Here is a 26320-nt window from a genome sequence, read left to right as displayed (position 1 = left end):
TATATATATGTATGTCTATAAATGATTAGTAAATCTGAAGTAGTGGCTTTTTGCCAAATATCTGTATATGCATATATGTACATTGATTTTTTTTTTTTCTCCCTCCCCCCCAATATTCTAATTAGGTGAAGTCTGCTGGTCTCAGCTGCCTTTACAGTTGACTTCATTGTCAGTTCTCAGATGGCCAATAGGGGTAATTTTGCATGGGTGACTGATTTCTTTCTTTCCATAATGTGTCCAGTTTGTACAGGCTTTGCTTTCTGCACACTGCTATATTTCACTGGTTTGTCTCTAAACCAGCCATGTTTAGAGTATATTTGATTTTTGTTTTATGTTTTGCATTATGTTTTTTCTTTGATTTTCTTCAATAATTTGAGCTTGAATTTTTTTTTTTTTTTTTGGGGGGGTGTATGATGAGCAATACATTTAATTGTAATAACAGAAAAGTGCAACAAATATATCTGTATGGATGTTACTCTATGTGGATGCAAGTAAAGAATTGCTATTCCAGTAATGTGGCAGAATTCAAGTTAATGAAGGAGAAATTTTTTACTTAAAAAACTACAACTGTGTGTTGGAAAATTGCACAAAGTTTATGTATGAAATATTTATATTGTGTTTTATGAGGTTAAGCTTTTATGGCTACAAATCCTGATGCAGTGTTGAAACTTGCCTTAATTTATGTAAAGATTGTCAAAATGGGAATGAGAAAATTGAAAATGTAGTAGTGGTTTGTGACATCTTCCTAATGCTGCTGTTAGAGCACTATTTGGAGACGTTTTGCTGCTGTTAGTTTTTCATGTTTACAGGATACGAAGTCTGATCTAAAGGACACAAACATCCATGGAAATTTCCCTGTTGACATGAGCAGACTTTGGAATAAGTCTGTGTTTGGTTTCCTTCAGTCCGGGACCACAAACACTCTTACAGAATACATAAATATTGGTCCTACAAAAGAGAAAACTGAAGCAACACATGGTGACTTGCAAAATATGTAGGAAGTATGCAAGCACAGGAGGAGGACTGAGTTTTATCCTTAAAATGGATAGGTCCTCCGCAAGTAGAGAGCATCTTAAGGGGGAAGAAAGCCACTATAGTTTTCAGACAGAACTTAAGACAAAACATAACTGGTCTTTTATTGTTTTGGCATGTTCTCACTACTAAGACTTCTGGCTGTGCTTCCTCGAATTCCTCTCGCATTCTTGTTGCCATTCACCTGTTCTGCCTCATTCTCCTGTCTGTTACATGGCTCTGCCTCCCCACTTACCAACTTGCTCGTGTTAGTTCCACGCTATCTTTTGTTTTTACCATGTCTTTTCTTCATTATAAATAGATGAATAAGCATATAAATAGTTTGTATGTGTTAACAGTTGTATGCATGTTATCACTCTGACCGCTTTGATAATACTTCTGAGTGTATTTTAATAGTTTTATTATACTGTAATATTTTGCATCTTTTTTGGGGGTGGTGGTGGTTTTTTTGTTAAAATTGTGGCTGAGACAAAAATGAAACAGAAAATTTGAAAGTGAAATGTTTTGTTTGTTCACAACCTATAACCTTTATATTTGAGGATATTCAAAATACAAAAGTGTGTTCAAAAGACCAGCAAACCTTTATATTTGAGGATATTCAAAATACAAAAGTGTGTTCAAAAGACCAGCAAAGCAGTGGAAGATGCAGAGAATGGAGGGGGGCAAAAGGTGTCAAAATATATATTTTTTTTAATTATTATTCATTTAGCTATTGACAGGAGCTTTTATTTGGAGAAGGTGATAGAAAAGAAGAGTTCAGACAGTTGCAGGAGTCACACTTCAAAATGTCTGCTTGTTTGCACTTTCTTTCTTCAGAAGATTATATTTGGTTATTCCCACATTCACAGTCCTTCAGAAGTGTACCCTCCATATAATGCACAAAAATGTTTTCTTATCTATTGTAAGGATTTTTTTTCTCCAAATACCTTTCTCTTATTCTAGTGCATTTAGATTACTGTGAAAGAAAAACAGTATTTAGTAATTTCTTTCTGACTGTTGTATAGTTGTATTAATACTAAGAGTGTTATGAAGAAAGGTCTCAGTGCACGCTCAGTTTGGCCTGTGAAAATGTTCCAGGGTATTTTTGTCAAGTGTCTGTGGGAGTATTTCCCTGTAAACCTGTGAGGCTCATACAGTGATAGTGTAATATGTGATTAATATATCTAATTGGTTTTAAATACCAGGTCCAATAAATCAGTACTTCAGTGTCTGATTGTTTATGAACAATCTTTTTCCTGCTTTTTGGGTAAATGATCTTAATAGTATCTATAAGCAGAGATTTTTGAGACATTTATTTTGAATCAAAACAATACTTTTTCATTGTTGCACACTTTTGCAACTCTGGATAGGCATGTAAGAAGAAGGACTTAATGAAGACAGATGCTGCTGTAATATTTCTAGATTCTCTGAGTAGGAATAAGAAATACTGAAAATATAAAAGAAAACTACTTTGAAAAATTTCCAGAACAATTTTTTTGGTTGTTCAGAGCAGCATCTGAATTCCAAACCAGACTTTCTCAGAATCCCTTTTTTAAGAGTTACGTACATCACCATGGTCATTTACTTGCATGTCTTATATTTATCCCTATTCTTTAGTCTGTTCTTTTGTCTTTTAGATTATGAATTTTGCAGTGACTCTGTTGTTGCCTGTGTTCATACATGATATAATATTCAAGAACAATAACCATCACAGTCAATTAAAGGTGAAGTGGTTGTGGCTGTTTAACTTGGCAGTGGCTGTCGTATTGAAACTTACAGGTCTCCAGAAGGCCTGATTCTTGTTATTAGGGTTGCTTCAGTATTTCTAGAGACGAGCTTTCTAAAACCAGAGAAACCCTGATCATTCGTTGACTGCACCTGGATATGCCACTGTCACCTGCACACCATCTGCCCCAGGCACTGATGCTCTGTAGCTAGCACAGTGGTCCTGCAGGCAGCTAGCTCTAAGGCTGGTGGTTAAATTTGGTGGTTGTCTGTTACTGTTAGGGAAGAGATTTGAATAAAAAGAGCAATTACAAAATCCTGAATTATGCATAGTGAAAATTTTGCTTGATTAAATTTTTTCTTAATATTTCCTTTTCAAGGAAGGAGTCAGACCTTCTATTTCTAGGACAGGTTGGGAACTTAATGACAGTTGGCGTTTCTGGACATTACTGTGTAAAAATACAAACTGTATACAGTGTCCATCAGCGTGACTATGAACCCCCAAAGGTTAGGTTGTTTATTTTGGTTACAAGATAATGGAGGGCCTTTTTTCCCCCCTTCTTGAGAGTTCATTGAGAAACCCAGCTTCTGTCCATGAGGAAATCAGATACACGCCTTCAGTAAGAACCTTTTTCAATACCTCATACATTTATTTAATGCAAGTCTATGTATCTTCTGGGTGCCAAATTCTACCTGCATAATGTAATATAATTAGTATCTCACATAATCAGGATCTGTACAAGTTTGGTCAGAAAGCAAGAAACATGTTTTTGGAATTTGACTTTCCTCTGGTCAGTGTCTGCTTTATTCAGATTTGGTAAAATACAGTACTTAAGAAAAATTATTTTACTGATGCTCTTTTACAGGTGCAACTTATGTTAAACAATGTATCTATATATTAAAATAGATATCAATATGTTTAATGTGTGGGCTTTTAAGACTGTGCATAATCAAAGACTAAATAAGCAGAATATAGTTAGTGTACATTTTACTGTCAGTTTTAATCTTCTTGGAGGCATACAGCTGTCTTCTGCCACATATGACATATTCCCTCTTTTCCTAGTTCACTGCTGAGGGGTGATTGCCTCTGCTCAGATGCTATTTTTATTTGACCCGAAGCCAATTGCGTATATTCTCTCAGACAAAACTGGACCTGGCATGACTTCTCTTCTTTAAAGCTGCCCCATTGAAATGATTGATGTTTGCCAGTGACTGTCATACTGAAAATTAAGTCCTGTTCTTGCTTGATTTTTATATTGGTTTCTCAAATTTAGTGTTTGGTTATGAACTAGACATTTTTATAATTTGGAAATGGAGGCTTATGAATGCTAGAGTTGCCCTTGCAGGCTGGAAGAAATCTCAATTTGTTCTTTGGAGATGTACTCATTCTCAGAGAAAGTTCAATGTCTTTGATAGAACTGCTGTAAAATATGTAGGTCTTTCTGTGATTTTCCCACTCCAAGTTTTGGTTTTCAAAAAGATCAAAAATAGAACAGAGGATGAAAGCCTATCAGCCAAACCAGCACAGTCCAACTTTGTATTTTTAAGTCTGATTATAAGAAGCCACTAGCTCAGGAAGCCTTGCTTGTCCAGCACTTATGATGTCCCTTGAGCAGTAGAAATGCTAATTAATGTTCACAGAGCTAAAACTGTTTAGCTTAATGGAGAGACTTATTTTTATTTTTGTCTTATTTCTGCTCTTCCAAACAGACCAAGGTTTTAATTCACGTTGAAATAAATGTAGGCCAAAACCCAACTGACATGATGATGAGACCAATTTAGCTGAGTACACAGACTAAAATGGTATAGTCAGTGTAGCATTAGATAATAGTTAAGATTGTGCTCTAAGTTGAAATGGTCCTGCAGTGAAGACAAGCCCTAAGAGAAAGATGTCAGAGAGCATAGGAAGCTTACTAGGGCAGAGACTAATATGAATGAAATTAAGTGAAAGGAAAATGTAACTGTCAAGCCTCCTAGCTTGAGCTGTAATATACTGTAAAATAAATTTCCAAAAGAAATGGCAGAAGTAATGTTTTAGCCAGAAAATGTAAGACTGCATAAATAGCTTATTAATTGATGGTCTTTGCAGTATATGTGTCTTTATAGTATAAATACTATAAATAATGTTCCTGCATGGGTTGCACGTATCTGTAGATGATTGCTGCATCCAAATTCATAATGTTGTGGTCTTCCAAGTCAAAGCTATGTTCAGTCTGTTTCCCATGCAGGGAGAGAGGCTCTTAGTGCCATTCTAACACTGCCAAGTCTGCTGTTTATAACTTGTATTTTCATGACTTGCAACATTATTGCCCTATAGCTCGTTAACTTTAAATTACATGTATTATGAAAGAAACTATATAAATGAATTTTGTCTTGTCCTTTCCAATGGATGCTTTCTGATCGTTGTGTGAGAGAAATAGATCAACATCCATAGAAAATGGCTTTTGAGAAGCAAGATTTGGTACAGTGATTTGAGTTTTTGTTAGTGATGGCTGAATTGTAATTATAGTTGAGAGTATTTCCCATTAAAATTGGTAGCAACAGAATCACCAAACATGCTTTCAAATTACTGTATATTTTGGCTGAAAATTGTTGACTTCACATATGTATTACTTTCCTTTATCACCAAACAATGTGTATATGCTATCAAAACTAAAATTTCAGCATTTTAAGAACTTGTTTAGACATTACTATACATGGATCCATGCTTATGCAGATATAATAATCATTACTTTTTTCAGTACATTTTAACTTTAAGTGAAATCATAATGTAAATTAATGTACTAAAATATATTTATATTCTGTGTATTTAATAATTGTTATAATCATTAACGTCATAAGTCTGTTCATTGTTGCATGCACACTAAAACCTCCTCTGCTTTGCAAATGACACACCTACTTCTCTCGCCCCCCTCCAACCGCCACCTCAAACCTTACCATAATAGTATGAATTTGAAATCCATGTAGAAGAATAAGAAAGATTACTGTGCTGGATGTGCCATTTGTATATTATTGTTTTAAAGAAGAAATGATTGTAGCATACATAACAGAACATATTTTTAAAGGAGATATTCTTTGCACCTTTTATCTTTGGAGCAGTAAGAAATTGTATATTTCAAGCTCCTGAAAAACCTTTCTCTTTTTTATAAAATATACTGTTAGGGAAGAAAGTATTTTACATTTATAGGCTGTTTGTTTATGAAACATTATTTTTTTTTAAGTCCTAGGCCACCAATTCCTCTCTCTCTCCTTCTATCAGAAGAAGAAGCAAGCATAGTAATTCAGTCCTTCTGGAGAGGTTATCGGGTAAGAGTAATCTATAATTATTTTGCTTGATGTTGAAAACCGTAGGACTGTGAAGGCCCCAGGGAAAATCCTTACATAAATTTTAAGTAGGGGATACTATAAATAGCTGCTGAGACCCCCATGGTTCATTGGCTTTGGATGTTGCTCTGCCTTATGCCTAGTGACTGCAATTTTTTCACAGGCATTTACACTGATGTAATCTCACTGTTTTCCTCAACAACAGAAAATCTGCAGAAATTCAATTTTCAAAAGTACAGTTAACACTGAACAATTTTTTTTTTTTTTTAGTTGATCTTTGGCTAGTTGCTAAAGGATGAAGTGTTATTTTGCTTCATGCAGGGATATGTGAGTGAGTGTGGAGATGCACAAGGAGAATTGTTGAGGTCTGTTAAGGAATAAAAGCATACAGAAACAAAGGACAAAAAATTGAGACCTAGAATGAGACAGGAGATGTAGGAGAGGCATGAAGGCTGTTATTCAAGGAAAGGGAAAACAAAATGGCAAGCAGATGTTGCAAGCCATACTAGTAATACAACACTAATGCAATCCCCAATTTAAGGGGGAAAAGCAAGGCGCATAAAATAAATACAAAGAAAAATTGGCTAATACTATCATTTTGGAGGGTAACAGCCATGCTAACCCTAGGGTATGAAATAAATTATTTTGAAAATCCTGAACAGATTCTGTCAAATATTTCTTTGGAAGGCTCTAACACCTTCACGCCTTGGAAAGAAATGGACTTGAAATTCAGGTGACTTTGGTGAAAAAGAAACACCTTTGACTGCCTTTATCAAAATTTAAGCTTGTAAATAGCCTCCAGATATAGCAGTAGTGTCGTTGTGATGGACACTGAGACATCTCTGTCTATACATCAGGTGTTCTTTAAATAACAATCAGTATATAACTCTCTGTTAAGTTCTTCTTTACTACTTTTAACAAGCATGAATATATGAGTGGCTACCGTAATGTGCCGTGCAGCCAAAGATGATGAAATACCTTGAAATGATCTTCTTGACTGATAGATTTTTGTGATGCTTTCTCATTGTTCATTTTCCTTTATTTTTCTTTTTTTAAACAGAGATGGCATTGACACTAACATTAATGAGCACTGACAATATCACTGCAGGCACCCTTACAGTGGAGTATCGCAAGGGCAACCATTATCCAATAACAGCTATGTTTGCTGAACAGTGCAAGGTTGCTCAGATACCTTTTGCTTCTACCAAAGCTTCTGCAGGGCACTGTCCTTCCTTGCTATATGTATTAACTTAAAAATTTTCACAGTAGTATTTATCATTCTAAACCAGTTCCCAGAAATGAGAGAGAAACTGTACCTATAAAAAGTAGGAGACATCAAAAATAATTCAGACTATAAAATTAGCTGTTACATGTTTTAGCTTATTAGAGCTGAAAGAACTTGGGTTTTTAAAAATTAAAATTTAAATTAAAATCAGAATATAAAATAAAAAATCATTAGTAACAAGTTACTACATAGGGCAATGTGTTATCCTTGGGCTTGTAAATTAAGAGAACACTAAGCTTAAATGGGATTTCATTGCATTAATGTTAAGGTATATTATGAAAATTTACTAAACAATTCAGATTATTTGCTTTTAAAATAAATATGCCTGTCAGCTAACATTGATTTATTTTGGTAATAACAACACTTACAAATAATGTCCTTTTGCATTCTAAGGATATTAATGTGTCACTGTTTTAAACTCTTTTTGGTGCTTTTCATTAAACCTTGTTTTATAATTCACAGAACTTGGAACTTTTAAACACTATTATTGAAACAAAAATTTACACATGGTGATAACATTGAATAATTAAACACAAGCACACGTACATATTTTACATGGCACTGTGATAAAGGAACAGTGTACTTCATCATTGGTCTTCTCAAGATACACTTTAAAGGACATAAAATCACATGCCATAGGTACTTGTTTGAAAGACGGATGGAGAAGGATTCTGGACACACTGTTGGGTTTCAAAAAAAGTAAAAGGCTCAGAAATCTAGGCAGGATAGTTTTGTCTTTAACAATGCTATCCCAGATGTGAACCTTGTAAGTTTTTTATTCTTAAACAATGTCATATAAAGTATGAGAAACCACAGCAGGTTATTTTTCTCAGAGCTGTCTTCTATGGACTCAGACCATTTTTGAGATATTTCATTAACCATATTGATCTAGGCAGTAGAGTTTATCTACTTATATAACTGACTGAGCATCGTGTCTTCTCATGATACCTTGCTTCTGCCACATCTAGCTGTCTGAGTGTGCCAGTATCAAAAACACACGGCAATCAGCAAAATGGATCAGGCAGTAAAGATGTTTCTATGTAAAGGCAAAAAAAAGCTATAGGTACAGAATATTGAGAACTTTTGATAATAAAGCATGATCAAAGCAGTACATTCATCCTTATCTGAAGCAAATTTCAGAAAAAGACTTGTTTTGGTCATAATAATTAATGGCTGCCATCAACAAAGTCCTTGCTACAATCTTTCATACAAAGACATTGATGAGTACTCTGAAAATCATGTCAAGTTTAGTCAAGAATTAAATTCCAGAACAAACAGCAGTGGAAGCTGCGACTGCTGAGTACTCTAAGGAAATCAGAAAGGAAGATGTCATTCTGAGGGGTTTCTTTGAGGGCAAGGAGAAGCACCCAAAGAAGACTTGAGACAGCTCTGTCATCAGAATTCTTTCTCTTCACTTCTTATCATCCTCTTTTATTGGGGTTCCATTCATCTGTTGTGGGCCGAGGCAGTTTTCAGTATCTGACGAAAACCCTTGATTGGTAGGTATCAATTTTCCAGGCACTTTCCCAATAAAAGATGATATATTCCTTCACCCCTCTACTGCAGAATCTGTGCTTAGTGCCATTTGTTTTATGGGGTCTTTTTAATCTTTACAATTTGCATAACTATTCTAGACTGAAGGGATTTTTCATTAATACAATTTCCTCTAGTATTAAAGTGTTATCTTTCCACTGTTGTGCAACATGTTCTCACCTGGCATTGAAAGAAGTTTATTTTGACTAAATCTTGTAATATCATGGAGTTTAAATTGGACAGTATTATGTAAATATTCGGTGCTATTTTATACATAAATATTGCTTGAGCAAAAGTTAAATCAGAATCGAAGCAGTTTTATCTTTATATCTTGCAAAATGTTATTGTGCTTTTGCTATCACAATTTATATTCCTTTCCAGCAAGTTGTGGCTACTAGCAAGGGCTCAAACCCAGAAGGTCACACGAATATTCGCTGTTATTTACAGCAAGTGTAGATTCAATCCAAGTGACTTGGGTAAGAGTGAACTCTCACTTCAAAGTTAAGACCCCTTCAGTGTTTCATGCATTGCTGGTCTGCAGGAGAGACACATGAGTTGTTTGGACAAGACTCTTGACTCTCTGATTATTTGCTTGGAGATTTTTGCTGCTGAGTTGTGGCTTTTTAATCATGGTAGAATTACAGTCTGATTACAAGATAGACTACTTTCTGAGAAATTATTACAACTGTGCTAAATTATAATCCATTAAGCATATTTGGAACATGTTAGTATTTTGTTAAGTTCCTGTTACCTGTTTTACTGCAGGTGGCGTATCTGTGCTCCTTTTTCTTTTCTTTCACTTTTCTAAAAAATCACTTTGTTCTTGGAGCTCATGTTCACTGCTTGGATTTAATGTTGGACTTTGGAGTATTTGAGTCTATTTGACTATGCCTTTATCTCAGAACCCTGTATTTTGCTATGTATTTCACTATACTGTCACTGTTCTATTTATCTAGGGAGAGTATACAGAATCTACCATACTTGCCTTTTATGTTTTAACTGTTAAGAGTTATTGTCTTCATTTTCAGTATATTTGGCCCTGTCACGGGCCAAAATACAGGTCTTGCACAGCTGCAGTTGTAAATGGTCACTTCATTTTTTCAAGGATTTTATATTTAGACATAGAGGTAGTAATTTCTCTATCTTCCTGCTTCTTTTCTGTTACTGTCATTTATATGTCCCATAAGCATTCCCTTAACGCTTTCCTGTGCAGATAAACTTACTCCATGTAATAGGGAATTATGGGTTTTTTAAAGGCATACATGACAGCATAAAAGAAAAATATGTCTCTTGCAAGCCTAAAGAAACTATCCCATGTTTGGGATTATATTTTATTTTTGCAAATAGTATGTGATGGATTTAATAGAAAATGGTTTTGATTTTTTTGTATAGCTGAAAAGAAGTTCACTAGTAACAGTAATATTTTTTTTTTAATTTTTAAAATTGCATATCAACCTTGTAAGAACTTCTTACAGCTTTTACAGAAGATAATACAGAACTATATTAGTATAATGAGATATTATTAGAGTCCTAAGAGGTATCTGATGTCAAGTAACTGAGTAAGAGTCTCGCCTGTCTTTATTGACCACGTAACCTTGTAGTGTATTTCTGCTCTGCCAGTGCACTATCTGAAATATAGCAAGTTATCTGCTCCTAAGTGGATTGAAAAGCACTGTGGGAGTTCAGCTACTGTCTACTGCATTCTCAGCTACACCACAAAGGAGAAATTCTGGGTGGAAAGAATACTTTTGATAAATAATTTATATTGGTTTAAGGTTTTGTTTGTTTGTTTGTTTGTTTGTTTTAAACTAGTGGAAAACTAAGTCCTGCTCTTTTGCTCTATATGTATCTCAGGAAAGTGGGAGAAAACCAGAGTGTAATGGAGTAGAATAACTGAGTTCAAATCACAGAGCAAACTCATTACCATATCATTTATAAGAATAAAATAAATATAAGAAATTTTCTAGAAAACTAAGTAGTCTGCTTTCTGAAAGCAAAAATGTGTCCAGGAGAAACCAAGCTTATTGCTGCTTGTTTCTACCATGTTATTCAACTTCAGCCTGAATTACTAGGACATTAAGTCCTAAAACATAATGACATTTTATATATATAACATTTAGGTAAAACAGAAACTGCATTTTTAATACTTCTATTACAATTTGAATATGACTCTAAGAGAATAATCACTTACCAATGTCTAAGCTAATACTAGCATGTCCCTGTCCCACTATTGTCAGAAGGATGGTATCTATTCTGGATTTTTGCTCTAGCACTGGAGGTAGTAATTGTGTGAATGCCGAGGTAGACAACTGGCAACACACTGCTAATTAATCAAATCCTGCTCAGAATAAGTTTAAGTAGCAGAGTGGTAAAAGCTGTTGATGCAAAGCTAGCTCTTTCTTATATTAGTAGGATCTACACCAGTACAAAAGCAATAATAGAAGAATTCAACTTAAATTTTAAATGGAGTCAAGGCCTGTGACTCTTGTAATTTTATGTGGAAGCAGAATTATGCCCTTCATAGGGGTGATTGACTGACAAAGAATAGATATCATGTAATGCATTCCAATTACTTTAAATAACAGATTAATGGCTCTCCTGTTTGTGAAAATTGCATGGCTGGGATTGTCAGTAAGCCTATTTGCAGCTGATAGCAGGTGTGAATCAGTTTGCTGGAATAAATTTCCTGCTGTAGGACCCTTCATGCTCCTCTTCTACTCTATTATATTGGTCAGTGGGTTGGTTTTATAGTGTTGTGGTTTTCTAAAGGCACTAATACCCTTCAGCATAACGCTTTAAATTTTAATTAACTCAAAGAATAAGCATCTCACTGCAGTCACATTCTCAGGAGTCCTTGGTAATCAAAATGATCCCCTAATTGGCATATTTATGTTTTCAATGGGGTCTGTCAATTATGTGGGTTTTATTTCTGTATAAGTTGAAAACTGTAAACCTCTGGGATTGTGCTTTTATATCAGGCCCAGCAAAAAGGATGGATGTCACATATTTGCCCAGCCACAGCCCCATGAAAAAAATTGTATTGTCATCTTAAGGAACATGAACATATATAATTTTAGTTACATTTTCTGTTTTCCCTTTCCCAGGTCCGCTGTGATAGTGAAGTACAAGAGCTACGTCAGTGGCAAAAGCAGTTGAGAGAGGACAAAAACATTTTTAAGAGAGTGAAAGAATTCTGGACTAAGCAGGAAGCCAAAGGTAAGTGAATTAAATTGTGTATTTTCATTTTTTTTTTACATTGTGTTGAATTTTTATACTTTGAGTTTCATTAAAAAATAGGACACGCAGTAGGACACTAATCCCAAGTGAGAAGATAATGTCAGGTGGAAATGCCTGGCTGTTTCTTTGCAGTCACTACTTAGAGTAAGTTAGTTGTCTGTATAGCTGAAAGCGGCAACACAGAATACAGTACAGGGCCAAAACTCAATAATTTCAGAGGACTATGACAATGTGCTGGCACGGTATTTCCTAGGGCAGGATCAGACCTCTACCAGCTACACTACATGTAAATACTGATTTTTACCAGATGGGTTGTAGTACAGTTTTTCTGAACTGTGGGATTTCTATCTGGTAAATGTTCTACTGGCATTTTCCTGTAGTTATTTAGAGCAGAAGTTGACCTGTACAGTTCTAAAAAAAGAAAACAAACCCAAACAACCCAATATAATTGCCAAGGGAAATGAGGCCAGATTAAGAACCAACACTGTAATTTGTTTCCTTTTTGCCCTGATTGTGGACAAAGCTTTACTGACAGGGCCAAAGTTATCATTCACTTACTCAGGCATGGTGGTGTAATTGTGATTATTCGCCCAGCCTCTTTGTCTACTAATGCAGGAGGATTCACTAGCTCCTACATTTTATCAGCCTCCGTGGGCTGGACTCAAGCATGATACATGTAGGGATGTGAACCACACACCAATAGATGGAGGTGAAAAGAGGTCATTCAGCTATGTTGTTCATGTGTTGAAGAGAGGGAAACTTAGGTTGTACCAGTCACCATTGTGTGGTCCTTCAGTCTGATGGCACTGTTGCAGATGTGTTGTCAGACGGCTGATCTTTGCCCTGAACTACAGCATTCAGGGTGCAGTTTCACACAGTCAGTTGGATCAAACTGGGAGCTGCCAAAAGGGTTGATCCCACTCTGTAGTTCTTGCATCAGTTTTAGTGATTGTGTGCCTGCACCACAGGTTTGGATCAGTGACAGGTTTTGGTATGGGGCAGGTTAGTTTTCCACAACATTGTTGCCAGATGATTGCTGTATCTAACACAAAGGAGAAAGTGAACTGCGGGGAGAGGGGGATAATGACTTTCAGCAGCCCACAGCTTGGTTAAATTGAGCAGAATATGGGATGGTATTCTCACACCTGGTTACTGTCCGTGGCTGAGGAAGTGCCAATCTCCAGGTGATTGGCAGGAGTTAAAAGCCAGGGGCAAGTCATGGCTTAGACCTCTTGAGCTCAGTACACAAAGGCATATCTGTCAATGCCTTCATTCTGAGCCTGGTTTTCATGGGACTTCACTGGGAAAGGAAAGACATATATTTGAATCCCTGCAGGGTGAAAGAATTTAGAATCAGGTTTCTGTGAAAGGTTTTGACATGCTGAGTCCTGGTCGTTTAGATACCTACTATCCAGAAAAATCTACAACTCTGGATTTCAAGTGACAGAAAATTGTCAATTTGCAATCTGGAATTAGGCAGCTTAATGGGAGGCCTCTGTCCTGTGTTGCCTAATGACCTAGGCAGCTTTTCATTCAGCATTGAATATTTGTAGGTCACCATTTGGAGCTCTTTCTCTTTGGTGCCTCTATAGACCATGCCATTGTTTCATTGGTTCACCTTCAGGTGTCCAACTTCTACACATTTTAAGTCTAAGCTGAGACATTGAATATGTCCTGCTGGGTATTCACTCAAATGTTTTTTTTCGTTCCTTATTCTCTATGCAACTTAACTGTCCTTTTTAATTAAATTGAGTTATTGTACTCATGCACAGATACAAAATAGGGGAATCTGGAATTAAGTGTTTGACATCCTCACAGTATCCTTTATTTTAGAAACTACAGTAAGAATGTCCATACATAAAGAGTACTTACTAACATCACTGCTGAAGCAATCGGAGCTCATTGTAAGTGACTAGAGCCTTGCAATTCTTCAGTAACTCTAGTCATCAAATCTTTTGTGGATATTGTTAATTTCAAAACTGTCCTGCTTTTTAATAGATGATACAACTAAAACTTCCCTATGAAGCATTTTAATTATAAAATAGTCCATGCTCTGTAAATGTCAAAGGAATTAACAGAAGTCAGGTCGTTAACCTGGTGCGCTGCAATTATTCTTTCACTTTTTATTGTGCATCCATTCTATCTATCATTAGTTACAAGTAGATCAGCCTAAAAGGATGGCATGAAAGTCCCACACATTTCCCTTTCTGCTTGCAATCTTCTTTTGAAGTTTTTGCCTAAAGGTGAAAGGAGTTTCTCCTTTCACATATGTGAAAAGAGAAATCTGTTACTAGTAACAATCATTATAACAACTGGGATTACAAAATAGCCCCTTGTTTTCAGTTTTCCTTATTTTTATGTTTTTTCCTTCACACAAAATAAATGTAATAGGCACTTGGGGATAATAATAACATTTTAAACAAATGCTAGACTCTTTCTTGTGTGAAATTCCAGCACTTCCAGATGGGCTACTTTTTAGAATACCAGCAAACACAAAGTTGTAAATTGGTAAGTCCTCCATGTTTTCAAGCTCCCCCACTGGCAAATCTTTGATTGCCTAAAATTCTTTTCTATTATTTCCTATTTGTACTTGCATATCTGTTGGATAGCATTAGGTTTTGGGACATCTAGTCAGGGTAATGTTGCAATTATACTGTGTTAAGTTTGCTGTCAAGCCTTCTAAAGTGTGTGCGGAACACCAACTAATTCTGCAATCAGAATTGGATAAGTAGGTATTTCCACTGGGTATTTTCTAATGAACACAGCATTCAGTAGTTACAGTATAAATCTTTCCAATAAGTATCTTAATACATGGTGCTATTGTAACACAATTTCTCCTCTGCTGTGTAAAGTGGAACAGTATTTAAACCCACTCTCGCACGACAGCTGTGCAGCAAACTCCAGGCAGTACTGGGAGCAAACATTTTAAATTGTTGCTCTGGTTTTCTGAAGTAATCCACATTTTGTCACATAACATAAAGTGAATCAGTGGCAACTCTTATCCTCTAGGACAGTGTTCACTGTTAAAAAGCTGCCTCTGTGTGCCTCCTCCTTTAATCCTCTGCAGTGCTCACCTGCCAGTCACATGCACAAGCTGGTACGACATGGTGATTTAATGTTTGCAACTAAGAGAATCATGTTAAAGTACTGCATCCACCATGTTCCCCAGGACCTGGACAACCTCAGCAACTCCTCCTTGCTTACCTTGTCCTTTACCTTACCTTTGTCCTTGCTAGACAAAGCTCTGGCACAGAGGGAGGGGTCTCTCCCGATTCGCTGCTTTCCCTGTGATGAGAGACACAGCAGCAGCTACTGAGTGGTTTTGTGGTTTGCATGTTTGCAAGTGCAAGGAAAAGCATTTTCCTGTTGGAGGTACTTTTCCTGCCCAAACAGCCATTCTTCATGATCTCCAGGGAAAATGTGTGAGCTGGATTGAAGCTCCTGCTGGCTAGCTTCAGCTGCATCGTGCTATTTTATAGAATGTGTCCAGTAAAATCTGCTTCCATTGCAGTATTGCAAGATTTATACTATATGTGTTACACCCTGAGTTCATTAGAAAATATCCAGTGGAGAAATCTACTTTTCCAATTCCAATTGCAGAACTAGTTGGTGTTCTGGGTACACTTCAAAATGCTTTACATTCTTCCAATGTTCCTTCCCAGTGTTAGGAGTTCTTGTCATAAGAAGGAGTCTGCATTGATACTGATACCAATACAAACAGCAATAGATTTCTTTGAGTAGGTATTTAGATCCATTGAGAGGTGGGCTTATAATTAAGAAAGACAGTAATGAATGACAACCTCAAAAGCGGTTCTGCATGTCTACACCAACAGCAGGACCACAATGAAAGCTGTTCCTGCAGGTTGTATTTCAGCTGTGAAGGCCCAAGTGTGAATTCAGTCTGCAGAATTCTCAGGGTAGAGTTTTTTAAATCATAAAGACAGTTAAGAGTCAGCTGATATCAAAGCTGTCCTAAAAGAGTAATTTTTCAAGAGACATTGTTTTCAAAACCTTCCTTTATGTATCATGCATGGCCTCCTCAATTGCCTTGCTATTACAGTATTATATATTGCAAGGTGTTATGATCTGACACGCTTTTCTGTGTCTGCACTGTGCTACGTGCAGGACCTTTTGATCACTGCTTCACTTAATTATGAAATGTTCAGAACAAGAAGAATTTTCTTCAGGGCAATATACATTATAGTACAAATACTGAAACTGGAAGACTGTCACAATTTTTTTTTTTGCAATAGCAGTTTGTTATAAGGGCTGCATAGATTTTTTTCCAAACATTTATTCATATTTATATTGCAGTTTTAATCCACAAAAGATGAGGTTTTATTTACCAACCCATGGAATTGCCTATGAGATATTTTATAGCTGAAAGAATTCATTCTGAGGAGCAAAATCATACATCACACCAGGGAAAAACTGCATTTATGTGTATGTGTGTATATATATATGGGGTGTTTGTATGCAGTAAGTGAAGTAGAATTCTTGGCTTTAGTAGCTTAGAGTTAGAAGATTAAACAAAGTCATAACTAGTAACAATGTACAAAAATGATGAAAAATAAAATCTATGAGACATAAATTGTCTTCCAGCAGACTTGACTGATACGTAAAGAAAACTGGCAGAGCAACCAAGGTTTTCTTCAAGTCTTTGTGGGATTTCATACCCTATTTACTATGGTTTATTAAGAATTTACTTTGGAAAAAAAAAAGTAGGCTTTTTTTTAAAAAGAAGACATAAATAGATCTGGTTTTGAAGATCTGAAAACAGTGGATTCAAATTTACTGTGATAAAATTAATCTCACTATAAATTTAAAAAATAAAAGCCAAATTCTTCTCTTTGTAATACATGTTTAATTCGTCAGTGTTAATTGTTGAAAAATTGTATTCCTGAAGGTGATGATAGAAGTTGACCTAGCAGGCTTGCTAATTCATTTTAAATGATTGAAGTTTCATGTTTGTGTTTTGGACTCTCTGTTTTCAATTTGTTAGTATTTACATCATCTCATCAAGGCATGTTTTTTCACATGTTCCATTGTCCACGGTACTAGTAAGAGTTACAAATGCATACTTTTGCAACTTATTTCTAAGAAATAAACCTATACATTTACAACATACCACTGTGAAAAAGGACGTATATGATAGTAGATTATTATATAATCATAGTTTACAGTCTTCCATGCATGTAAAAATCTTAAAGGTGAAAATTACAAGTGCATTTTCAGAGGACAAGATGAAACCATTTTCAAAATGCTGCAACTAAGAAAAGTAGGGACTAAGGGTGGAGTGGACTGTGTCATTTGGCAGTTGGATTGATCCAAAAAACTCCTGTCTCCGAAGAAATTTAATCTTTCCATAAACTATATTTATGTTGTTTTTCAGAGTAATGTTAGTGATAAGATTTCCTTTGCCTTCTTTGCCAATTGTTTCAAAAGGAAAAACAAATTTCCTTTTAATCACTCTCATGGAGCTTTCCTGTCATCAAATCAATTATTTTAGGACTCTAGGACACACAGCTGTTTCACCACTTCAAAGAAAGCTGTAAAATTGCCCCTTTTCAATTTTTTTCTTAAACCAGTGCAAGTTCATATTGCTATATGACATTAGCTTTCAATATTATCACATTGTTTCTGTAATTCCTTAACTGAGCTCTGCTAAGTTAATTTAAGAGTATCCATACATAAAATAGCCTTGGGGCCCAGACAGATGGCTATTTGGAAACAGCTGTACTAGTTTGAGAAGTTACTGTCCAGGGGTTTTCATTATCAATCTCAGCTGTGATGCTATAATTAATTTTGTTAGTGCTCCAGCTGCTCTTATTTCTGCTATTATTATTCTGCTGTTTATTAATGTCATTAAACCCTAATTCATTGTAAAGTTAGCAAGGTTAGTTTAAACTGCTTTTACCAGTGATTTGATCTAACCCAGCTGACTTTCCGCTGAAGTGCATAGTGAGCACTCATACCATAATGAATAGCATAATGCAACTACTTCTTAACCTTGTCTTTCTGCGCACTTGGTTTAACTGAATTAATTAATTCAGTTAATTCAATTAATCCCCTTTAATTAAACCACTGAGCTCTTCACATCAAGCAGGACAAAGCATTTATTGTTACTAGAAACTCAGATGTCACAAATAAAGCATTAAGCTTCATCATCAAAAGAAAAAGAAGAAAAACATTTTTTAAGAGATAAAGCAATTTATTACAAAGTTAACTACATCAAGAATAACAATGAAGTATCTCTTAAATTTGTATATGACTCTAACCCTGTTTATTAGATGCTGTAAACAGTGTTGAATCTAACTGTAGGGGATGAATAGTGAGCTGCCAAATAGCTTTTAGAAAATGCTGACTCGAGCAGTAATGCGATTCTATTGACACTACTAGAAAGATCAGCATACCTTCCATGAAAATATCAGCCAAAGACTCGGTTAATGTGAGCTAACAGTCAGATTCTGTTTTGTTGTGTCTTTCAGGACAATGCTATGTATACCTTATTTCATGGGTATGTTTTAGGCAAAGATATATAATTTTATGAAGTATGTTTGTATAATCTTGACCAGTGTGATATTTAAAAAGGATATTAAAAGGAAGTTAGAAATGTAAACTGATTGTAATTAAAAAATCCAAAGGTATGCCTAATTTATTTTTCTGGTTTCAGGAAGTGTGTTAAAACATTATTATTGAAACAAATAGTGAAGTTTTAGTTTTCATTAGAACACAAAAAGAACAAAACACTTTGGGGGTGGGGGGGTGTTCAAGTAGGGACCAAGAGTATGATTTTATGGGGCAGCTAAGGTGATCCAACAGCTTCCCCATTAAAAAGGCAGTCCTGTCCTTCCTGGACCAAGGTTTCTGCCATCCTTTCCTTTTCTCAGCTCTAGCAATCATGGCTTCACGGTGAGTTGGTTCAGCTGGCAGATCTGACAAAGAACTGCTCTTCAGTTCTGTTCTGCTGCCCCTTGGGTTAGTTTTCTGCTGGATCAGCCTGATAAACTGACTTGCCTGGTAATGACACAGTCCTTACAACCAATATAAGGGAAATGGTGCAACAGTAATAGAGGGAAGGAAAACTGCCCATTTGTGATGGCCACTCGCTTTTAGATCAGCTAATCTGTCCTGTGCCTGCTGTGTCATGTGAAACCATACCCTACATGGTATGTCTGCTTGGTTTGGTAGGCCGGGGTATAATGTAGCCTCATATAAACCACTGATTCTCCCCCCACTTCACAGCATGTTTAAAGCATCTCTTTTTTTAATTTGTTTGTAATTCTTTATTCTTCTTTCACTGTCTTTTATACTGTTTATTACCAGTCTTGAAAAGTGTTCTGGGATAGAAAGTGTGAAAACTTTGCATGAAAATTACTTTATAAATTAATAGCATCTTGCAGGACTGTTGACCTCTTTAATGCATATGCCTGGTAAATTTATTTTTGAGTGCAAAGAAAAAGGTGTGTTTCTTTCAGCCTTTACCTAAGACCATAAAGCTACAGTATTCTTAGTTGACATTTTGTTTGCTGTACTGCTCCACTGCTGTAACATTACATTCCACAAAATGATCTATATTTCAGGTGTGATAGTCCTTACTCTTAACAGTTTCTACTTTCAGACTGAAAATGTAGAGAGAAGCATAGCACTCAAGACTCAGTTTAGTGGCTCACAGCTTTAGACTTGTAGGGAGAAAGAGAATTGTCCCCAATATAGCACAGCCGATGGGATAAATTTGTTCCAGAATATTTTACAGAATTTTTTTTAAATACTACCTTCTTACAGAAGAACCAACCTCCAGAGGATGTGAGTGAATGGCAGATGAGCTGGGGCTTTTTTTCTTTTTTTTTGAAGATGATGTCCTTTCTGATTTTATTATTCCAATTTGCTGAAATTACATTAATGTAAATGTATTTAAATAGGTAGCTTAATAACCTGCATGTGATCTGGGATCATGTTTGGCAGGATGTGACACTGTGGCGCACACATAGCAAGACCTGCTTTTGATTTCATGAGGCTGATGATCTACCATGAGATTGTCTGTTTAGGAGAACTTCTTTTCCCAGCGTGCATTTATCTAGGGCTGTCCATATCAATTTCATCAATATCTGCAGCCTAAAACATCCATTTGAAACTGGACATAATTTGCTTCATTTTCTTGTTTTCTAGCTGGTATCCCACAAAGCTCCAGTCATATTTTTGCTTTAATGTTTCCAAGAAGAAATTGGCCTTCGCTTTTTGGTTAACAACCTGGTTAATTTGATTTGTGCCTCCATGCAGTGGACAAACCCTATCTAGTTGTGATTCTGAGCCGTGCATTGTTGTGCAGATGCAGTATTGATGAGACATCACTGGAAATTAAAAAGTACCTGTCCTACAATGAAAGGAATTTGAAAATACTTGAACTTTTTAATGAAAATACCTAAATCTTCATTCATCACTTACAAAACACGTTACTGACAGTGTCTGTTACAATGGTTATTTCTCTGCTGATGTGCTGTTGGAAAGACAATTGGTTCTGTATACACTGTCTAGTACTTTCAGCTATTTTATTTCCTAAGGGCTTTCTTTTCTTCTTTTTACCTGTGTAAAATTTGTAAAATTTTATTTTTAAAAAGCATTGTTCTTAGGGAAAATAGTAAAAGAAATAGGTATTCCTGGGTTTATGGCAAAAACAATTGTGACCCTGTTAGCTAGCAGTTCTTAAAGATCAACCATAGCCTTGGCTTTGCAAGGTACTTCTGTAACAGTGAATGTACACAGTTTGTGGAAAATCTAGTTAAACCAAACTGAGACAGAAATTAATCTTCACAGCAGGTGGGGGGGGGTTGATTTCCAGATACAGGAGGGAATATTGCTTTACATTCCAGTCGATTTTCAAGCTGTATTTATCCTTTGGCAGTAGAAGTTATTACTTGCCTATACTGAGAGATTTTAAAAATACTTCTTCCGTAGAAAGAATCTTTTCCCTTGGGAAGATGCAACCAGCAACATGCTGAAGAACTCATAATGTAGGTGTTCTGTCACTGAAGAATCCTTGAAATTATGAATGAGATTGCAGATAAAGGGGAGAACAGGCTGCATATTTTAGTAGCGCTAGAGCAGGAACAGATGCATACTGCCAAGAAGCAAGGAAATGTAGTCAGTCACTCCTTATACAGCTGTGATATGTCTCCACCTGAATTATGAGGAAGGATTTGAAAACTAAATATGCTTACCAAGTTAAGTTGAACAGGGGAAGTCTAGTCTGCATACTTTTGAAGGATGGCTGAGTGTAGTAGTATCAAAGTAAATAATCATATCACATCAAAGCAGAATGAATTGAGGAAGGGAAAAATGTTAAATTCAGTACCAAAATAAAACCCCAACAGCTACACTGTGAAACTTCTTGGAATTCAGTCCATAAACAAATAAATATATGAGTATAGTCATGTGCTCTAATGGATCCTTATTAATGGGGCCACAAATGAAGCTACAATCGCATGCATGTTTGCAGGACTGAGTAGTTTCCCAAGGAAAATACTGAAAAGGGGATATATATAAATGGGACATCTTACACAAGGCTTAAAAAAAATAATTAAAATGTACTGTAGGTAATAATGCTGGATTAGGAAAAGACATAGTGCAAATAGCTAATGGATTTCTTAAAAGACTGCACCTCTGGTTTGTTTAGGAAAATTCAGCTCAGTAAACTGTAAGGAATTAATCAGTTTTATGTGAGAGTTTCTTTTTTTTTTTTTCCCACTTTCACCGAGGGTGGTTAAAATGTAGTCATGTTTTAGGAAGATTTTAAACAAAAACTAATTTGTTTCTAATTTCATCTGCCCTCCTTTTACTGTAGCTGTAATTCTTTAATTAATCTCATTATGGAGCTCTTGTAAGTGGTGACCTTCCCATATTCCATGGTTTTACACTTTTAATATATCTGTTTATTATATATATATATATATACACACACACACACATATATGTTATCTGAAATGTTGCAGGTATTTCTTCAAATTATTTCATTTCAAACTGAGCCATATAAACAGGTTTAAAGTGGAAGGCTACTTGCTGTCAGTAGGACACTGCAATTAAAAGAATTTAACTCTGCTTTTTATAAAACATTACTGTATTTACAGGTATTTGGTTGTTTCTTTCTGAAAACAAGAGTGCTGCAGTCAAAATAGTTTAAAATGGGTTCATATATGTGATTGCTTTTGATTTAAAAGCACATGTATAAGGTTTCAGTTACACAAAAGACTTTGAAATTTCTTTTAAAAAAAAAAAAAAAGAAAAACCAAGAACAAAGCAGTGCCGATAGCTGAGTATGTGGTGGTTTTCATCAAGCCTAATTCAAGATGCTTGAGATGTTTCTGAAAGTTTAATCTTGGCACTAACAGCTGAGAATGTAGTGATAAAAGTCATAGGACTCATGATGCAGATTCCGCTTTATTGGTCCACACCCCAGACTCAGACGTCTTTGAAAAGTTATAAAGATTACAGTAACATTTAATTTCTGAAACTATGTTGGGAATGTTTGAAAAAAAAAAAGGAAAGATGATCATACAGATAAGCTACAAAATATGTGATCTTCTGAACTGTGCTTACACAGGCACAGCAGTGTATCTGCTAGCACAAGTCTGAACTAATCCTCCAGTACCAAAGCAGTATTTTTACCCATCACTCTGCAGTTGTTAATAATGATTTGTAATGGAAAAAAGGACAATTGCAATTTGGTAATTTTTGTGTGATTATATAATTTTTGTTTGTTTGTTTTTCTGTTTTAAAGGAGAGGACAAATTCTTCATGGGTTTTGCAATCTTTTTTTTCTTCTTTTTCTTCTTTTAACCTTTTTCAAGGTAATAGTGAAAAAATGGGAGCATTTTTATTGAAAATACTGTTGGTGTTTTTTGTTAGTCATTTAGATATACCAAACCAAAATTTCTATGTATAACTATGAGATGCGTTAAAAGCCTGGAGAAAAGGCTGTCACCAGTTAAAAAGTAAAACCTCCAAACAGTCCTGCAGCAAAACTAGACTTGAGACTCTTTTGGTTAAAAAAAAAAAAAGGGCAGGGGGAAGGCAGGGAAGGAAAGACCACGAACTGTTAGTGGAGTCTTAAAATATGATTCAGAGATTAGCAGAGAAGTGGGTGACAGATTGCAGAACATACAAGCTACTTGCCCCAGACTTCCCTTTAAGCCCAGACTGTGGTATTAGTCACTTGGGTGTCTTTTTCGATGTAACAACTAACTTGTCTTTTTTTTTTTTTACCTTATCATTTGTCTGTGTAAGAGTTTAAATTTGGTGACTTCACAGAACCTATCATATTTTGCAAGGAGGAAACATTTCAGAAGTAAAGAGGGGCTAATGGGTGTAAATGTGGTTTTCATGAAGCTGCCCAGCAAATCTGGCATTCTGGTTTTCTGCCCATATTGGCTTCTGCCTGTAAATCCCCAAATGCTTTTTGCTGGGGACCTGCCACTGCAGAATGATTTCTCTCCCTTTCTGGTCAGTTCTTTCTATTTTCACAATTCTGTTTTTCTATCTTGACTATTTACATGGAAAAACCCCTGCATTAATCAGATGCACTGAAGATGCGCTGATTGCCTTCATTCTGGATTTTTCTCTCAGTCCAGTCATCTTCCCTAAACTGTTGTGTTTCTATGGCTGTCTTTTCATGAAGCTCAGGTTACTGAATGATTTGGAGGACACTTGGATAATCAGTAGCAGTACAGTCTCCAGTATATCTAATTCTGTGTAGTTTGTTCTCTCCCAAACTCAGGTGTTCATGTCAGTTGTTCATCTAGTCTAATGCTTGTATCTTCCAATATTTCTTTTCTCTTTGTACACCTTGAATTATAAAAATGCCATCCAGATATATCCAAGTGAATTCTTAATCTTTCTGTCAAAATACTAGGAAAGCATGGTGCATTGCACAAACAAATTCTGCTAGAGATCTTTAAGCCCTTTTTTCCCATCTCCATTACTGGGTGTTGGTGTTTGGGAGTCTCCTGTATGTCAGCTCTTGCTTCCCTAATCTGATCCTAAGTGAATAAAAAAATGCCCTGAAATTGTTTGTTGTCTGAAGTCTTGGAGGCAAGACTAAGCATTTTACAAACTGTTGCTGCTTTGGAGAATTAGGTTTGTCCTGTCACTTTTATATATCCATTTTGCAGAAGCCTCTTCTGATGAGTGATCCTCTGACAGTTCCATTTCAGATTCATGAGTAGCAGGAATGTCTATGGGCATAATTTCTGGTTTCTTATTTGTTTGTTTGTTTAATATATCTTTTTTAATGCATCATTTTCCTATCACTAGTGACTGAAGATTTCCTGAAGTGAAAGGTTTCACTAATAATTGCATACATGCTGACTTCCAATAGTAATAGGCTAAAATTATACACACTTTATAAAGAACTGTCTCTTTAAAAGTCAGGTCTTATTTCAGAAAGATTGCTGGTGGCTCCAATTTCATGTTCAGGCTTCTTTGGCATTTCATTGGGAGGCTAGGGTGAAACTCCTTTCTATATATATATTTTACTCTAAGCCCCTGCTAATAAGTTATTCCAATAGATTTTCTTTAATGGATTTTCATCTTCTTATAGTGTGAGTCTGTGGTATTTTTCATTACTGTTTTCAACTGTTTAAATTACTAAATGTAATTCTCATAGTTCTCATGATTTAAACAGAATAAAGAGTATGGGTGTATAAACCTTTCATAAGCTACTGTCACAATCCAGCTGTATTATACAGTAGTGTATAAAGTAGGTCATAGTTTGTTTGCTGTTATGCTGAAACCACCAAGTCTCAAACCAGAATGTCAGTCCTGTGCATTAAGATGAGGGAAAATTGTGCCTATTATCCAAAATAGATGGTAAAGATGTTTGAACTTAATGCATATATAAATACAAAGGCCAATCCTCAGACGTCTAATAGGAGTTTTGCAGCTTTTTGAGTATTCCACTCCCAGGAGCTAACCGAAACAGTAAATCCAAGTACATTCAAAGCCAGTGCTTCCTTTAGCCATCATCTGTGCCTAACATTGCAACACATACATGATAAACTATGTCAAATAAGCTGCGTTTCCAAGACACGTGGCAGACAAACTAACAGATAACTTGATTATAGTAGGATTAGCAAGTCAAAAAGTTAACAGTTGTGCTAACCTCTTCAGAGCAACCCCCACCTCACTTCCAAGGAAATTAATGACAGTCTCCACTAGTGCTTATTATTGTAGTGATGGTTATAGTGTCCTATGATTTAGAACACGCATGTGACTAAAGCATAGTTTATTCAGGTTCACTCTGTATTAAAAAATAAGAGTAATGAGACTGAAACACAGTGCTAACAAATTCAACTGTCCTAACAGTAGAAACTATATAACCTATATAGATAGAAACCGTAATATTGGAGGTAAGTGAGATGTGAGATTATTTTTTTTTAACACTGTCATAGCACTTAAGGGCCTCAGTTGCTCTCTGTCTCAGGGCTTAAAACAGGAGCTGGTTTTAAAACTGTATGAAACACTGTGATCATGCTGCCAATGATCATGATTGTGTTACTTTTATTTAAATCTTATGTTGCACCTCCTTAAATTAGTGATTATGCATTCTCTGTAGGTAATTTTCACACATTCTGTTACATAAACATCTTGGGAGTTAAGGTGTTTGTCATTTTTATGGGAGCTGAATCCAGCCTCCTGTGAGAATGGTTTTCTTGGCACTGCCCTGAGACTGGCAGCAGGGCACAGTTGCAATTGCCACTGCGTAACTGGCATCCTCGGGCAGTTTGTTCTGCCCAGTTATGTCCATACGCCTTTCCCCAGCATGCAGGAAATCTCTGTAAAGAAAAAGAGATGGTCTCCATTGCAGTAGAATCACAGTTCTGCAACGGTAGGAATCTGCCAGCGTAACTGCACACAGTGACTTGGGACATAGAGGGATAAAATGGGAACTGTGCTGTTAAAGTTCAACTTTTATTATTTTTTTTTAAATGAAACTGAAAATAGAAATGGGTCTTTCTCTTGCTCTATTGAATGAATGGTAGGGCTCCTAAGACTGAAGTGGTTAAAATTCAGCATGCCATGAATGGCATGGTTGTAAGCTAGTTGCTCATATTGACATTTACACTATTCATTGCTTTTAGATACGTGGTGTTGTCTGAAAGAAATGGGCTGATTATCAGCTAGTATAAGTTGTTCTAAACTTCATGGGAGCTA

General features: G+C 35.8%; 1 protein-coding gene across 3 annotated transcripts in view; it reads left to right on the top strand.

Moving 5' to 3' along the window:
* The window catches only part of IQCK (IQ motif containing K), a 55685-nt gene that overhangs the window by 16192 nt on the left and 13173 nt on the right, over positions 1 to 26320 (top strand). For 2 of the 3 annotated variants that reach the window (XM_030001451.2, XM_030001450.2), the window contains exons 7-8: positions 5958 to 6042; positions 11983 to 12094. In XM_030001451.2, coding sequence (XP_029857311.1) covers positions 5958 to 6042; positions 11983 to 12094 — 197 coding nt within the window. Of the gene's footprint in view, positions 1 to 5957; positions 6043 to 11982; positions 12095 to 20284; positions 20921 to 26320 lie in introns of those variants that run through there. The other variant, XM_030001449.2, reaches the window with a different exon arrangement.

The sequence above is a fragment of the Aquila chrysaetos genome, chromosome 25 (genome assembly GCF_900496995.4).
Source record: "Aquila chrysaetos chrysaetos chromosome 25, bAquChr1.4, whole genome shotgun sequence".
In the NCBI taxonomy this organism is placed as follows: Eukaryota; Metazoa; Chordata; class Aves; order Accipitriformes; family Accipitridae; genus Aquila; species Aquila chrysaetos.
This window is presented reverse-complemented; position numbering and strand designations above follow the sequence as displayed.